Genomic DNA, 15,794 nt, shown 5'->3' with positions numbered 1-15,794 from the left:
AAAGAAAATACACGCCGCTGCCAAATAACACACATCTTCTTGCAGGATGCAGAGACGAGCATAGCGTGGACCAGTCTTTGTAGTAGTTTGCCCAAGGAGAGACCTTTTGCAAAACACAGCTTTGTGTCTGATATAAAATTAAGGATACAACTATATTAGACAATTTGAACTTTATTTCTGAGGCTTGTCTGATTGCAATCAGTCAATTCCCATGACAAAAAGATTTAACACTGATAAAATGAGGGAAGCAGTTATGGCATATTTTATATCCTCTTCAAAACCATTATTTGTCTAATGAACTGCGATTGTATTTGTCAGGAACGCCCTGTTCTCACACACACTCACACACACACACCTGGATACACAACCACTGACTGATCTGTTGGCCACGGAGCAGCAACTTATTGCTGCTGGTGGGGGGGAAGTGATTCCACTTTCCCCCGCCAGGCAAGATTTGATTTGTGTTAATCCCTTTCTAACGTTTAGGTGCAAATATATACATCTAGAACATTTCTGACATAGACCTGTGTTTCTTATCTACCTCATGCCACCTCACCATGACAGGAGAACAAACATTATCCTGCCTCTTCAAAGAAGACAGTCGCATTGACGTCAGCTCACCTCATGTTCACATGTTCAGAGATCGTCTTGAGCGTTCGATGCTCATCTATCCCGTTGTATTATCATCTCCAAGACCTGTCACCATTTGCTTGAAAAATAATCTTATTTAAAATGAGAAAACCTGCTGTATGAATCACAACTATTTGTCTCAGGATATTCTATAATCAAAAGAAGAAGAAGATTGTGCAGCATAACTGGCGTTACCATGGCCCAAAGACCATGAATCAGCTTTCGCTGAGACGATTTCACAGGAGAATTCTGACCACAGTTTGTGGGCGAGGGATCCGAGCAAGTTATGGTTTCACTGTTTTCGATTAGCTCACATTTCTAAGATAGCGCCACACCTTGCTCAACAAAAATCCTGATATTTTCAAAACGAACAGGGTTGGACAGAAAAACAACACATTAAAAGTCTTTTGCACAGTTTAATTACAAAATGAATTAAACAAAAAAAAATAATTGTGTTGCACTGATGAATATACAAATAACACGATGGGGTGTATGAATCTCTTTGCAGCCAGTGCAAAAACAGCACTGAGGCTAAGGTTTTCAAAGGAATGTGGCTGTTTACCAATATTTATGGCCTTACTTTTTTTTTTTTTTTTAGTCTGTGGAAATGGGGTCATGGATTTCAGAAAGAATTGGGACAAAATATGCAACTTCTTATTTTGGCCATTCAGTATCTGGATAATATTGACTTGTTGACTGGATTCCAAAAGATTCATCAGTTCTTCCTCTTGCCCTTGCTGGCAGCCTTGGCTGGCGTTACTGCAGGAACAGCTGCTTGGTAAAGGGCGGCAGATACTTTGTTGATGTAGTACAAAGCGAAGAGGGAGAAGATAAGGCTGGACAAAAAGAAGATAGCAAAGGAATACAATTTTAAAGATAAAAGAGACATTTAGAGAGTAGTTTTAACCGTGTGATGTGACACTGACGGAGGCATTTGTGATCCATAGAGGTTCCTGTCACTTACCATGTTGTGACACACACGCGATGTACCAGGCCGGAAGCAAACAGTGACAGGCACAGGCAGAGCAGAACTGCAAGATGAGAGAAAGAAGAACCTGAAGAAGAACCTGACTCATATAATCACAGGATTTATATTGTGGGGTTTTCTCTCTCTCTCTCTCTCTCTCTCTCTCTCTCACTCACACACACTCTCACTCTCTCTCTCTCACACACACACACACACACACACACACACACACACACACACACACACACACACACACACACACACACACACACACACACACACACACACACACACACACACACACACACACACACACACACACACACACACACACACACACACACACAGTATAAACTGTATGTAAGTTGGCACATTAAACCACTGAACAAATGTGTATCAAAGGGTCATTAACAGGCTTAACAACACACTGCGCTGACCCAGTTTGACTTCAGTGCCGTCACCACTTACTCTCTGGAAATATCTTGGCTTGGAATCCTTTCCCAAAAAACAGGTTTTCCAGATTATTGAATGCCTGGAAGGAAATGTTAAGGCTGAATACTACAGCATGGTATTTTCTGCCCATGTTACAGACTCAATAAAGGTCCTTTTCTTTTTGTAGTTGCTAATGAGAAACTGTACTGAGGTTTTAGCGCACACAACGACTATGTTCAATTACAAACATTTTAAACGGTGCATTAAAAAATCTTGTAACAGCGGTTGAAACAGTTCAATCCTTAACGCCGCCAAAAGGATACAGTGAGGGAGCAGATGAAGAGGACCGAGCCCAGGAAACCTCCCAGGATGGTGAGCCACTCCGTGGATCCCAGCTGCTTACTGAACATCTGCATCCCGGCAAACACCAGCACTGACAGCAGACTGGACAGTACGAGGGAGGTGCCCGTGTTCACCGCTGCAAAGGCCACAGAGACAATATGAGTTTATTGGAAATGGTCCTGCGACATTAAACACAGCTTCGTGTGGGTGCGTCATTGTTCGGAATTTGTAGAAACTGTGTTAAGGAGGATGTAGATTGAGCTGTTTTATACAAAGAGGCCTCTGTTGTTCTGATTGAGTGGACAAAATAATACGAACACCTGTCAACACAACGAATTGCAGTTCAAGAACACAGACTAAGTCCTCCACAATGATTGTACAGATGAATTAACGCCTGCGAAACACAGTTTCAACACAAGGTGAACATGCATGAATAATAATCTAGTGTAGGTCTGTTGTATTACACTGCATTGCCTTTAGCTAGGTGTTCCTAATAAACTGACAACGGTAATTATTAGACTCATAGAGCGAGGGGATCGTGGAACTGAAAGGATTTAGTCTGGGACTAAACTTTTCTGCATGGCATCGTAATCAGTCCTCTCATCTCTCTCAAGTTGCTTTCCTCTTCTCTGAACGTAACGCCACGTCAGTGTTCGCACGCAAACCCTTCCGGCACATAGCTGTTAGCATGAAGCTATAGAACAAGCCCGTGTCAATGTAGCACAAAAAATTCACACAAACACACAGAAACACACACGAACCGGGCCACGTTGCTGTTGAGGACAAGTTGCACTGAGTGAACGTTTTTCCTACAATCAGACAATAGCTTGGCACACTTCCGCACGTTAGCTTGACCGTAGAACTGCAAGCTAACATTAACATATGTATGCTAATACAACTCGCTTCATGAAGATTTGCTTGATCGATAAATTAATCTCGCAACACGTACCCATGAGTCGATGGTAAATTAAAGTCCTTGATATGAAACGGAGGAGAAATGGGTTCAATTTCGTTGAGCGAGCGAAATGCTCCGACTATAGGAACTAAAAAAACCTTGGCACCCGGTCCAAATTAGATGCGGGACCAGTAGGTGGAGTCAAAGGAATTACGCCACGCCCCTTGACATGGATCCATTAGGTCTGCAATGATAATTTCTACTGCTGTATTTGTGTGGGGTTTTTTTTAGTTCTACGATTATTTATGGCGACATTTGTGTGAACTGAAAACACTGTGAAAAAGATGTAACTGTGAGACAAAAACAGACAAGGGTTCATAAAAAAACAAAACAAAAGAGAACTGACATTTGAAGAATTTGTACAAAATGTATTTGGAATAAAAGTATCATCCCAAGTTTTTCCATAGAAAGTTTACATACAAAGAACAACAGAAAACCACATCAATTATTACTGACAAATAAGCACCTATTTCTTTAAAACGTTACAGCTTACAGGGTTCCCACTCAGATGTCACATTCCCTGACTTTCACAGACTAAAAAGCTGTATTTCCATGACCTATATTGAATGGGAAAAAACAGGGTGCCTTAGTGCTGAGCAGACAAAAACAGCCACAGTACTAAACTTAAAGTTTTTACTGGTTGAACAGTGTACATTTTTTCAAACAAGTCTAGGCTTACACACCCTTATAAACACACTGGCCCTTAGTAACAAACTTTTAGCACAACATTTGTTCATAAATGGGAATTTTTTGAAATTCATACTTAAATTGCTATTTAAATGTTTTACTTAATATTCCTGTTTAACTTACTATTTAAAATTGTGCTGGCTCTGAATCTTCTGCTTTGATATGAACCATCCGGATCTCTCAGGTCATCTGGGACAGATCTACTTTCTGTCCCAAGAGTCAGAACTAAACATGGAGAGGCAGCGTTCAGTTTCTATGCTCCACAGATCAGGAACAAATAACCATAAAACTGCAGGTCTGCTGCCACTCTCAGTTCTTTTAAATCAAGAATGAAGACTTTTCTGTTTGCCGCTGCCTTTCAGAACATAAACTATCTATGCATTTCTTGTACTGCACTGAAATTGTTATCACCTGCCTCATTCTACTTTAACATGTTTTTATTTTATTTTGATTATTATATTTTAATGTGATTTTATGTGTTTCTTCCCAATGTTTTTTTTAAGGTTTTATGTACTTAAGAACTTGCCTTGTTGTTGAAATGTGCTATAGAAATAAACTTGCCTTGCATTATCCGTGAAAAATTCGGTAAAAACAAATCCATGGGAAATATTACATTTTGATAAATGGCAACTAAATTTTAAATATGCTTCAAACACAATTCCCTGATATTCCCTGACCTGTGGGAACCCTGAGCTCAGATCCTTTCTAAAATAACCCCTCACATATTTGAAAGACAGCACTCTGCATCTATTTCATTAAAAATATATAAAAATATAAAAGATATTAAAGATACGGTGGCAGGTATATTCCATTGGTCTTTGTCGGTTTTGCTGATGACTCGTTGAGACAGATGTAATGTATTTTGGAGCACTTCACATCTGGACTGTCTGTCATAATGGCTTCTTCTTCAGACCAAAAACAGCTATGAACAGAAGAATCTCCACAAAAGCAGGTAACACACTAGAAGGAGACAGACAGAGATAGAAATGTAGGGAGAAACATTAAGGGGACAAAGTCATTACATACCTGCATGAGTGCTCATACATGGAACTTACTGATACTGAATTGTTTATACTATACTATACAATACTTTCTTTACTAATGCCCATGCACGCATACACACACCAACCTGCAAACTGCAAAAATAACCCAATATGTCCAGCATTCCCACTTCTCAAATACAAAGAAAGACAAGGAGACAGACGCGCTGCAGTGGACAGCCAGTGCTGGATGAAATGTCTGTCAGGGAAAAAACACTTCTGGAAAATAAAACACACTATTAAAAACATATTTACACTAACCTGCAAATGGCAAAAATCCACCAGTAGATGTCACACTCCCACTGCTCAAATAGAAAGAATAGGAGAGCCACAGAGGCACTGGCATGGACTCCTGTTGCTATTGTAGGCAAAAATACAGAGGGTGGAGTCATGGAATTGTAACCGAAGACTGACTTTATAATATCGCCCAGAACTGTTTCTGTTTGAATAATTTGATATATCTAGAGGGCTTCTCAAGAGATATTTAAATCGACAAAAAATTTCAGTTCAAGGGCAAAATGAATTGCTACCTTGCATTTTCTGTACAGGGGGAAGATGCCACTGCAGTTGCACAACTTGTGCCTTATCTTTTTTTTGCACTGGAGACTTATTATGATAAAAGTGTACTAATCTGACTTTATAAGATGATTGGCATGTTTTTCAGGAAAGTTGACAGGATACAAATGTGGTGAGAGGCGTATAACCAGCCACAAAGGTTTCCACATGGAATCCAACCAGGGATATTGTCTAATCATGTGACCATTCATACGCCAAGGGATATTAACTTAGACACAAATATATATCATTATGGCACTCCCCCATTGGTGGATATTGCATTATGATCATACAACAGTTCTCATCAATGGGTGACCCACTGTGTCACTGTGAAGGATACATAGGAGACCTTGGCTGCAGTTGAACATGGACACTCCTGAGAAGAACCCAGCCAACTCTACAGCAAACAGTCCGAGGGTGATCGCCAGTGCCACCACCAACCTGAAACAAAGCCACACGTGTTGTGTGTGAGATGTGTTTCTCTCACTGTGTGTGCGTCTTATATGTCGAATGCTTCCTTACTTTCTGTCTTCGTAGTCATATTGCTCTTGAGTGAAATCCAACGGCAAGCAAGCCTTCACGTTGTTTTCCTGTTAAGACGAAAGTTACAAGAAGTTCAGCAAGAAGAAAACACAAGACAAGTGATACTTTGTCAACATAAACTCACATTAAAGCACATTTAAAAACACAATTTTAACATGTCACAAGGGTTTGGAATACGTACAACAAAGAATCCTACTTACTCTTGACCAGAAGATGGTGATTACGATGACAAGGTGAGCTATGACAGTGAGAAACCGTGCAGGGACGAGACTGCTAATAGCCGACATGCTAACTGCTACTGTTGACTCAGACAACGTGTGAACTAGAATACAACATGCAACCAGTGTCGGACACGCAGAGAGTATTCTTATTTCGTCATTGACTGTAGTTGAGTCTAAAATTCCCACGTTTAACAAATTTAACACTCACATTTCCCTCTTTCAACCATCATATTTGTTCACTAACGACAATGCACACGACAACGCCAAATGCTGGTTGCTACAACAACCGCCGACTTGGTGCATTCTTTATAACTGGCCGTGCGAACAACTGATATTCAAAGGTTCCGGATACGGATGATAATTGAGAGAGGACTCTTCGTGGTCGTCTCTTATACGCAACACTGCCATCTAATGGCAATGCGAAGAACTGGGGCACAAACAATTTGGCATATGGACATTTCAAATATCAAATACCAAGGTCTGTCTCTCCTTATAAGAAATACCCTGCATGGACGGCTAGCATTATAATAGCACTGTGGTTGCACATGATGCCTTTGCATCGTCAAATAAAAATATGTATACATACAAAATATATATTTTTATTAAAAATAAAACATTGGTGGCTGTAACCAAAATTTAAAAAAAAAATCCACTCTAATAAAACAACATGGTCGTGGTTCCTCAGTGAATGCTGTTGTGATACAGCCTGTATCTTCGGCACAACCCCCACACACACACAATTTCAGTGACGACTCGTTGCTCTGAGACAGACTACACATAATCATCTTGTGCGCAACAGCACACATCTATCGGGGAGGTTCTCCAGTCCAGCCCATGCGGTTTTGTCCTAACATTGGTGCGTTGGTGTCACAACCTACCCAGCCGGTTTTTTTCCACAGAGCAGAGGGTCTAGTCTAGCAGTCGGTCGTGCAGACGGCAGCATCGTGCACAGCATGGCAGAAGCGGACTTACAAACCTTTACCTCTATCATGGACGCGCTGGTGCGCATTAGTGTGAGTATGACGCTGGTTTTATTAGCCTGTTTGTCTCTACAATGTCCGCTTTAAACGCGACGTGTCCTTTTCGCATCCATTTGTATATTTCATCTCAACCAATTTTTTCTACCTTTTGAAGATTTATTTTTTTGGGGGGGGCATCTAGCTAATCAAATGGGGAGATGGATTTGCTCTTTGAAAAAGCTGTGGGTAGCACTGTGGGTGGAAGAGGGACTACACATGACAGCCTATACTCACACAATATAAACGATGTAGCAGACAAAACCGTGGATGTTTAATGCTTATAATCAGCTAAATATTCTAACATTAGCTGAAAATGCGTGCTGCACACGATGAGATGGTAGAGATGATGCACGTTGTCATAGAAACGGGATGCTGCGTTCAGCAGCTGCAACACCGGAATGGGGCCTATACACATGAAGCAGTGGTACATGTGTAAAACCGAGGCCGGCAGTGAGCAGGAAAACAGAATGCTGAATTTTATTTTGATCATTTGATCATTGTTCCTCTTGGAGGAAGGCCAAACAAACCAAATGGTATCCTGTACCTGAGTTTTTTACTAGCTAATTCTACATACAGTATGAATTTAACAAAGAAAAGCTTAAGCGAAAGGAATCATATTAAGGGAGAGAGGCTAATACCTAAAGTAGGGGGAAGCTATTTTCTTTCTCCAGTTGCCCTCCCTGTGCTTTGTATACCCAGCAGCCTACGTAACCAGGGTCTGCATCAGCTCCCCTTCTCGCTTTTGACTCCTACACATTTTTTTTTCAGGTCATAGTAAGTGCAGAATTTAGAGAGCAACTGATTCTGTGCTTAAACCAGTGACTCAGCCTTTATCTGGTCTGACTTCTCATACACTTCTCTCCTCTCCAGTCTAACATGAAGAGTATGGAACAGGAGCTGCATTGCCCGGTGTGTGACGAGATGGTGAAGCAGCCCGTCCTTCTGCCATGCCAACACAGTGTGTGTCTGCTGTGTGCGGCTGAGGTGTTGGTACAAAGAGGTTATCCTCCCCCTGAACTCCCTCCAGAACCCAACTCACCGGCCTCCACGCCCAACACTCGCTCCCCACGACAGACACGCAGACCCACACCGAGGACCCCTGACCGCCTGGAACGAGTCCTCAGAACAGGTACTGGAAGGATGTGTATGTGTGTATGTGTGTTGTTGTTTTTGTGTGGGCTAACAATAAGCTTTGCCCTTATGTGAGAGAAAAAAAAACGCTGAACGATCTCAGCGTCCAAGTGACCAAAGGGTGACATCATGATTTCAACGTCCAGATGATGGTGCAGTATGACGTAACTGTCCACTTAGCACCTGAGTTTCGTAGATGATCTAGCTGACGCATCCCTATCTTGCTGTACACAGAAACCTTTATACGTTCATCTCATGACTTATTTAACTGCATGTAGAGCAAGAGCCACGGACGCAGAGGGAGTCAGGGAGGCGGAAAAAGCAGTAAGCATATGTCGAGCAGGTGTTTTCAGAGAGAGTGAGCGTGTGTAAGCAAAAAAGCATTTTCTCTGTGAAGATGTATGAGGTACAAACAAGAACTCTGCGCTTTACCTTTTATCACAAGCCTATTTCTCTTAGTTCCTTTATGAAGTGTATATCATCCCAAAAGAAATCTTCCGTTTTACCAACACATATTTTCTCCTCTACATATCCACCCATCTTTTCCTCCTTCATCTCCACGACACCTGTGTCCTTCTCCCAGTGTGTGGGACATATCCAGGGCGAAGGCGGAAGGACGCAGCCCCTCCCCCCATGTTGTTCCCATGTCCTTCTTGTCAGCAGGACGTGGAGCTCGGAGAAAAAGGCCTGACGGACTGTCTCCGTAACCTCACTCTGGAGCGTATTGTGGAGAGGTGTGCATTTGCTTTAAAACCGTATATACAGTGTATGTACTCCAGGCGCAGTCAGGTGTAATCAGAGTATATACCGCCGCCTTGGACATCACTCTTTTTGTTTTTATTTCGTCTAATGATCATTATTAACTTAGTATCAGAAAACAGAAAAAAAGTAATCGTCGTTTCGGATCAAATCCTTTTAACCACTCCTGCAGGCAGTGAAAAAAGGCAACAAACGAGGGCCCTAGTCAATATTACTTTATAAATGAGACAGCAAATCATTGGCTGGAAAGAGTTGCAATAGTGAATCTTTCCTTTAACCCCAGATTCAAGGCTAGGCCTAAGAGCACATTGCAGGGACAGCTAAAATGAACAAAAACTAGTGTGTGTGAGTGTGACAGTGCATGTTTTACTGCACAGAATGCACTAACTGCTGCTGGTGACGTATCCAGGTCAGCCGATTGAAGAGTTGGACTCCTAACCAGTGAAAAGAGAGCAGGGCAAACCCAGACAAGTCTTCTGTCTTTTAAGTCTCTTTCTTGCATTTTTTTATGCAGCTGCAGATTTGCTTTAGCCCCGCCCTTATCTGTATTTAAACCCCATCTGCCCTCTAGGTACAGACACACAATAAGTCTGGGCAGCGTGGCCATCATGTGTGGTTTCTGCAAGCCCCCTCAGTCTCTGGAGGCCTCTAAAGGCTGCGCCGACTGCAAGTCCAACTTTTGCAACGAGTGCTTCAAACTTTACCATCCCTGGGGAACGCCCCGAGCTCAGCACGAACACATCCTACCCACCAACAACTTCAGGCCAAAGGTTTGCCTGTTTTTGTGTTGCATACTTGACATACAGGAGCTTCTCTTCTATTGTCAATGTGCCTTAACCCTCCGTTGTCCTCTAGGTCCTAATGTGTCCAGAGCATGAGCAGGAGAGACTGCTGTGGTACTGCCGCAACTGCCAAAGGTTGCTGTGCCCGCTTTGCAAGCTGCGACGCCTCCACCATGGACACAAGGTGCTGCCTATGGCACAGGCCTACCAGGCCCTTAAGGTGAGTGTGTGAAGTCTGTTTGAACTGTGTCAGTGTTCTTGTCAGGATCCTGCTCTGAACTGTTTACTTTTGCTTGGGTCCCACAGGACAAGGTCACCAAGGAAGTCAACTTCATCCTGGGCAACCAGGAGACAATACTGAGCCAGATCACTCAGCTGGAAGCTGCCATCAAGCAGATGGAGGTGAACCAGATTCTCTCTGTTTTGTCAAAGCACCAGTTCTCCTCATTCTCTCTGCACAGGTGCAGCAGAACTTGTGATACACTCTGCTGTTGTCTACACAACCAATCATTATTATTTCTCCTTTATTTAACAGGTTGGCTGCAGTGTCTTGGCTAAGAATTGAATTAGTGTTTCTTCGCAAAAAGCCAACATTTTGACAGAACACCCTTGTTAGGTGGAAGATATTTTTATTGTGCTTTGATACGATAGGAATCCATGCTCAGTCTCCCCCGTCACTTAACTGTAACTGCAACTGATGGGACAAGTAGTATTAGTTTGATCTCTAGAGGCCAAAACGTGATCATATTTATTCATTGGGTTCCTCTCTTTGTCTGTCTGTAGGCTAACAGCACAGTAGCTCTGCAGCAACTGACCCACTGTATCCGGGAGCTGGGAGCGGCTGTAGCGGAGCGCCAGGGAGCTTTGGCTCTGGCCCTGGAGGGATCTCGCAGCAGGAGGGAGGAGGCCCTGTCTGCTCAGGTGTCAGAGAGGCAAGGGCTGCTGGAACACACGGGCCTGATGGCCTACACACAGGAGCTGCTCAAAGAGACTGATGCACCCTGCTTTGTGCAGGCGGCTAGAGTCACTCACAACAGGTACCCGCAGCAAACACACCAGCTGACTCCTAATCTGTCTTTATTAATTTTCCTCTTCTTCATTTTGTCACTGTGCCTCTTCCCCTCCAGGCTTGTGAAGGCCATTGAAAACCTGCAGTGTTTCTCTCTTGTTGCCGATCCCTCCTTCAGACATTTTCATCTGGATGCATCCAAAGAGGTCAAGCTCATCAACAGCATAGAATTTATACGCGGTGAGCATCTTTGTTCCTCTGATTTGAACACTTTAATAAGGGAATTATACTTTTTTATTAAAATCAACCGATGAATCCTCTATCTCTCCATTGCTTTGGTTCTTCCACAGCCCCACTGGCTCCAGTCATTGACACTCAGAAGACATTGGCTTATGACCAGCTGTTTTTGTGCTGGCGTCTCCCTCAGGACTCGGCCCCAGCGTGGCACTTCTCTGTTGAACACCAGCAACGAGCAGGGGGAGCAGGAGCCACATGGGGTGGCACCAGATCCCCTAACTCTTCCACAGCATGGCAACGCCTGGACGAAGTCAGAGGAACCAGTGCCGTGGTTGACCGACTGCGGATGGACAGTGTGTATGTGCTCAGGGTGAGAGGATGCAACAAGGCTGGGTTTGGAGAGTACAGTGAAGAGGTGTACCTCCACACTCCACCAGCACCTGGTGAGATATGTATAGCTTTTTCATCACATTATCACCCCCCCCCTTTTTTTTTGCATTTCATATACTACAAAAAATAATCTTTATCTTCCCAACCTGTAAATTAATACAAGAATAAAAAAAATGCTTCAAGATTGGAATTCTGTTCTAAATTTTTCGGTTTGAAAATGTTGCCATATACACTAATAGTTTGAATATTGAATATTTTTATCCAGTATTGACATTTATTCATTGACTAATATTGATCATTCTTTTTCTGTCCATCCCTTGATTTCCTCCACTCCCACTTTTTATTTTTATTTTAGCATCTTCACCAAACCCTATTTTTTTGTGTTTGGCATTCCGGTTTCATCCTGGTCAGACTCTTTCTGTCTTGCTGCAGGTCTGTCTTTCTGCAATTTCTAAATTTCTTAACTGTTCATTTACATTGTTTGTTCTTGCTAATTCTACATATAGCCATCCCTTGAAAAAAAAACACTTATTTATCTGATCAGCTTTAAACAGTAATTAGTTAGAGTGAATGTTACCTGTACTCTGTTTCTCATGTTTACTGTTAAAGTCACTTCCCGTTTCACCCTTGAAAACACCTTCTTCTCTTTATCTACCTCTTATTCAGTGTATTTTCCTCCCACTCTTCTACAGCTCTTTTTCCATAATGTGTTCAGACTTGCTGCAGTCTGAACCTGCCCCAGCTTCAGGATCTAAATCCTTCCTCCATCCTGACTCTTTTCCTTTGATTTACCTCCCCACCTCTCTCCCTATTCACCCCTCCTTCCCTCCTGTTATGCCTCCTCTCTTCCCAGTGTTGAGTTTCTCCCTGGACTCTCGCTGGGGTCTGCATGCTGACAGGCTGGCACTGGGTAAAGGCCAAACCTATGCCCGCAGTGTGCCAGGTCTCTCCCTCCTGCAGGCTGCCGACCGCACACTCACTTCTTGCCACTTGACCTCTGACCTTTTGGTGGCTGACCTGGCTGTCACTCAAGGCAGACACTACTGGGCATGCTCAGTGGAGCCTGGTTCCTACCTGGTAAAGGTGAGGGGAAGTCTTTTTGGTCAGTTGTTGCCTGTATTTATGGAATCGGCTTAAACTAACATGCCTATGAGCTTTCTGTCTTTCTGTTTCTCTCTCATGCAGGTGGGAGTAGGGCAGGAGACTAAGCTACAGGAGTGGTTCCATCTCCCTCAGGACATGGCCAGCCCTCGGTAACAAAGCCTTATTATTCCAAATATACATACATTGTCCGCAGTCAACAAATACAATGCTCTGAAAAATAATTGCCGATAAGATTTTCTGGGATGTCATATTTATTAGCTACACAAATTTTGTACCCTCTGTACAGGGATTACAAGCCATGCCAGAACTGGCACTTTCCACCCACTTACATTGGGATTAATTGAGTTTTAATTGGTGTTTTGGCCACACAAGAAAGACTCCATCTCACCTGCTGCTGTAACTGGGGTTGATGAAGGTTGTAAAGATAAAACAACGGACAACACTTACCCCTGATAACATCAAAAGAACTTACTCACTTTCTGATTCATCTTAATTTTGCAATGCTAAAACATTTTTTAATCACAAAATTGTTGAAAGAATATATTTATTTTCCACTGATCAAATATGTAATATCCTAATTCTCTGATATTAAGGAAGCATTGCGAGCATTCAGGTCCTGCTATATTTCATTTTAGATACATTAGGTGCATTTTCATCACCTCATTTAGCTTTTGTCTTGTTCCGCCTAATTTCTCCTACCCTCTGCCCCCCCCAAGCTGTGACCCAGACAGTGGCCATGACAGTGGGGCAGAAGACGGCCAGGACTCCCCTCCCTTCTGCTTCCTCACCATGGGCATGGGCAAGATCCTGCTTCCACAAGGACACGGTCCCAGTCAGAGCCAGGCGGACAGCCAGAGCTATGGAGGAGTGCACTCCCACACTAGCAGCCATGGTAACCTGCCTCACCCTCATACTGCTCCTCTGCCACCCCGACTAGGAGTATGTCTGGACTGTGATAAGGGACGCGTCACCTTCTACGAGGCGCACTCCTTGCGGATCCTGTGGGAGGGACACGTGGATTGCTCAGCTCCAGTGTGTCCGGCTTTCTGCTTCATCGGCGGAGGAGCCCTGCAGCTTCAGGACCTTGTCGCCAATCGGAGCATAGAGGAGCCGCCACCAAGGAGGGTAACCATCCAAACACGAGCAACAAATCTCGGTAAATAAGTAAGGAAGCGGTTTATGGACACAGTTCACTCAGACATCAAAGTTTGTCTCATGTCGCTGGAGTTGTAGGTTGTCGACATTAATACGAGTTGATAATTAAATGCCTTGATTGAACTGTCAATGCTAAATATGGTTGTGTTTTTTCTTTTCACGTTATTTTTGAAATCTCACTATAAATATCTCATGTTGTTTTTGCACTTGCACACGAAAATATCAAATCTGTCTTTTGGCTTGATTTATAAAAAAAATTATAAAAAAAACTATGAATGTTGTGGCTGAAGTGATTTTAGACTATGCAGAATTCTGTTGACAGGGTGAGTCAACAGGTTAAATAAAAAGGCTTGCAGTGTAAGAAAATCTGCTGTCCGTTAACACTTGACTCAATTTGTCCCAGAATGTTTGGACAACAAAAGTTGCATGCAAGTGTCGGATTTATAACTTACATAATGCATATGCAGATAACTGACTGTAGTAAAAGCACCTCAGATGTACTGTATGTCTAATTTTCTATCTTCATTTTTATGTAGCCTCAACAAGTGATAACAATGTGTATATGATGCACAATTAGAGAATGTGAATATTCTTTTGGTTGTTGAATTGTTGAAAGTTCTGCTGGCTCATGTCAGGACCATATAAGTTTATGTAGTCACTGTTTTGCATTTCAAAAGGCATTTCGGCTGGAAAAATACTCACAGTTGTCTCTGTGTTTTCAGATTACAACAGAGTAAAAAAGCTTCTGAAGAATAATGTTCTCATCATGCAGGTTGACTCATAAACACGTGAATACGTTTCCTTATTTTACATAATGACAAGAGTTAAAAAATGTAGATTTGCCTACTTGTTCAGTATCAAGCTGTGCTGTTTGAGTGATTTGCACATACATATTGATGATCAGCTAGAGGACGTGGGTGGATGAAAAGGCCACCAGCTGAAGAGGGTCTATTTTGAGAGCTCGGGCTAACTTCAAACTTTTTCTTCTCCTATCGCGTTTTCCGACTGCAACTGACAGTAGCTCATTTACTAATTGACTACGCTGATTCAGAGTTATGTTTGTGGAATGTAAGAGCACAGATAGTATCATTTCAATGCAAAAGATTGTCTATATTGTAATATTTTCAAAACAATATGGCTCTGACTGTATTTTAATATATAATATTATTTTCTGGTGTGTGTGTGTGTGTGCGTGAGACACAAAGGGAGAACGCTGGCTGTCACTTTCATGCTTTCTGAAAGTGTGTGTGTGTGTGTGTTTCTCGTCTTCAACAACTTGTGTAGACTGTACTTGTTACAGCACAGCGCTCGAATGACTTTAGACATGTAGCACTTCAGAAAATCAGAATCAACAAATTTAGACTTTGCAGAATGTTTCTATCCTGTCATGAGCAACACAATAAATGACTGATAACTGTAACATGGAGTCCCTTTGTGTCGAATAATAATGAGCGCATTAGAGGCTCAAAGTCAACTGCACTATACTTGTTCCATATGTATAATCAGCAAATGTTGCAAAAACAGTAGAGAGGAAACAGGAGTGGCTGTTTGGGAGCAATCACATTTTTACCCGTATGTAACTTTGCAAAAGCTTTTTCTTTAATGTCATCCTGTTCTTCAGTACTGACAGACTTCTAAATTTCAATCTATGCTAACAACGCTATTCTCACATGGAACGCTCTTGGTTGTAAACCTCTTAAACCTGTCATGTTACCGCCCAACAGCTAAAATTACAAACATGTCTAATGCAACCGTCCATTCAATAATTGCATGCTGACATGCTATTTACGAACCGTAAACACCAGAGGAGTATTCCATTTGACATTTGTAAAAATA

At 42.4% G+C, this 15,794-nt stretch overlaps 3 protein-coding genes across 5 annotated transcripts; 1 reads left to right on the top strand and 2 right to left on the bottom strand.

Annotated features, from left to right (window-relative positions):
* Window positions 1-1,032: 1,032 nt before the first annotated feature.
* krtcap2 (keratinocyte associated protein 2) lies at window positions 1,033-3,476 on the bottom strand. Its single transcript, XM_035638560.1, has 5 exons — window positions 3,321-3,476; window positions 2,353-2,507; window positions 2,066-2,129; window positions 1,595-1,661; window positions 1,033-1,466 (listed from the first exon to the last, which is right to left on the bottom strand). The coding sequence occupies exons 1-5, from the start codon at window positions 3,322-3,324 to the stop codon at window positions 1,346-1,348; spliced, it is 411 nt and encodes a 136-aa protein (XP_035494453.1). The 5' UTR covers window positions 3,325-3,476; the 3' UTR covers window positions 1,033-1,345.
* Window positions 3,477-3,679: 203 nt separating this feature from the next.
* Window positions 3,680-6,683, bottom strand: tmem107l (transmembrane protein 107 like). Of its 2 annotated transcripts, none has more exons than XM_035643473.2 (5): window positions 6,352-6,683; window positions 6,131-6,198; window positions 5,949-6,049; window positions 5,315-5,411; window positions 3,680-4,973 (listed from the first exon to the last, which is right to left on the bottom strand). In XM_035643473.2, the coding sequence occupies exons 1-5, from the start codon at window positions 6,436-6,438 to the stop codon at window positions 4,904-4,906; spliced, it is 423 nt and encodes a 140-aa protein (XP_035499366.1). In that variant the 5' UTR covers window positions 6,439-6,683; the 3' UTR covers window positions 3,680-4,903. The 2 variants fall into 2 exon arrangements, with proteins under 2 accessions (XP_035499366.1, XP_035499373.1); XM_035643480.2 differs by lacking the exon at window positions 5,315-5,411 and adding an exon at window positions 5,143-5,239.
* A 440-nt stretch (window positions 6,684-7,123) lies between these two features.
* Window positions 7,124-15,378, top strand: trim46a (tripartite motif containing 46a). 2 transcript variants are annotated; one of them, XM_035643812.2, is made up of 12 exons: window positions 7,124-7,385; window positions 8,262-8,520; window positions 9,106-9,256; window positions 9,853-10,051; window positions 10,137-10,283; window positions 10,370-10,465; window positions 10,847-11,100; window positions 11,191-11,312; window positions 11,423-11,752; window positions 12,553-12,782; window positions 12,885-12,952; window positions 13,520-15,378. In XM_035643812.2, exons 1-12 carry the CDS (start codon window positions 7,326-7,328, stop codon window positions 13,965-13,967), a joined length of 2,364 nt encoding a protein of 787 aa, XP_035499705.1. In that variant the 5' UTR covers window positions 7,124-7,325; the 3' UTR covers window positions 13,968-15,378. The 2 variants fall into 2 exon arrangements, with proteins under 2 accessions (XP_035499705.1, XP_035499714.1); XM_035643821.1 differs by lacking the exons at window positions 12,885-12,952; window positions 13,520-15,378 and adding an exon at window positions 12,055-12,131 and having other exon boundaries at window positions 12,553-12,686.
* Window positions 15,379-15,794: the final 416 nt, after the last annotated feature.

This window comes from Scophthalmus maximus, chromosome 1 (genome assembly GCF_022379125.1).
Source record: "Scophthalmus maximus strain ysfricsl-2021 chromosome 1, ASM2237912v1, whole genome shotgun sequence".
Taxonomy (NCBI): domain Eukaryota; kingdom Metazoa; phylum Chordata; class Actinopteri; order Pleuronectiformes; family Scophthalmidae; genus Scophthalmus; species Scophthalmus maximus.
This window is presented reverse-complemented; position numbering and strand designations above follow the sequence as displayed.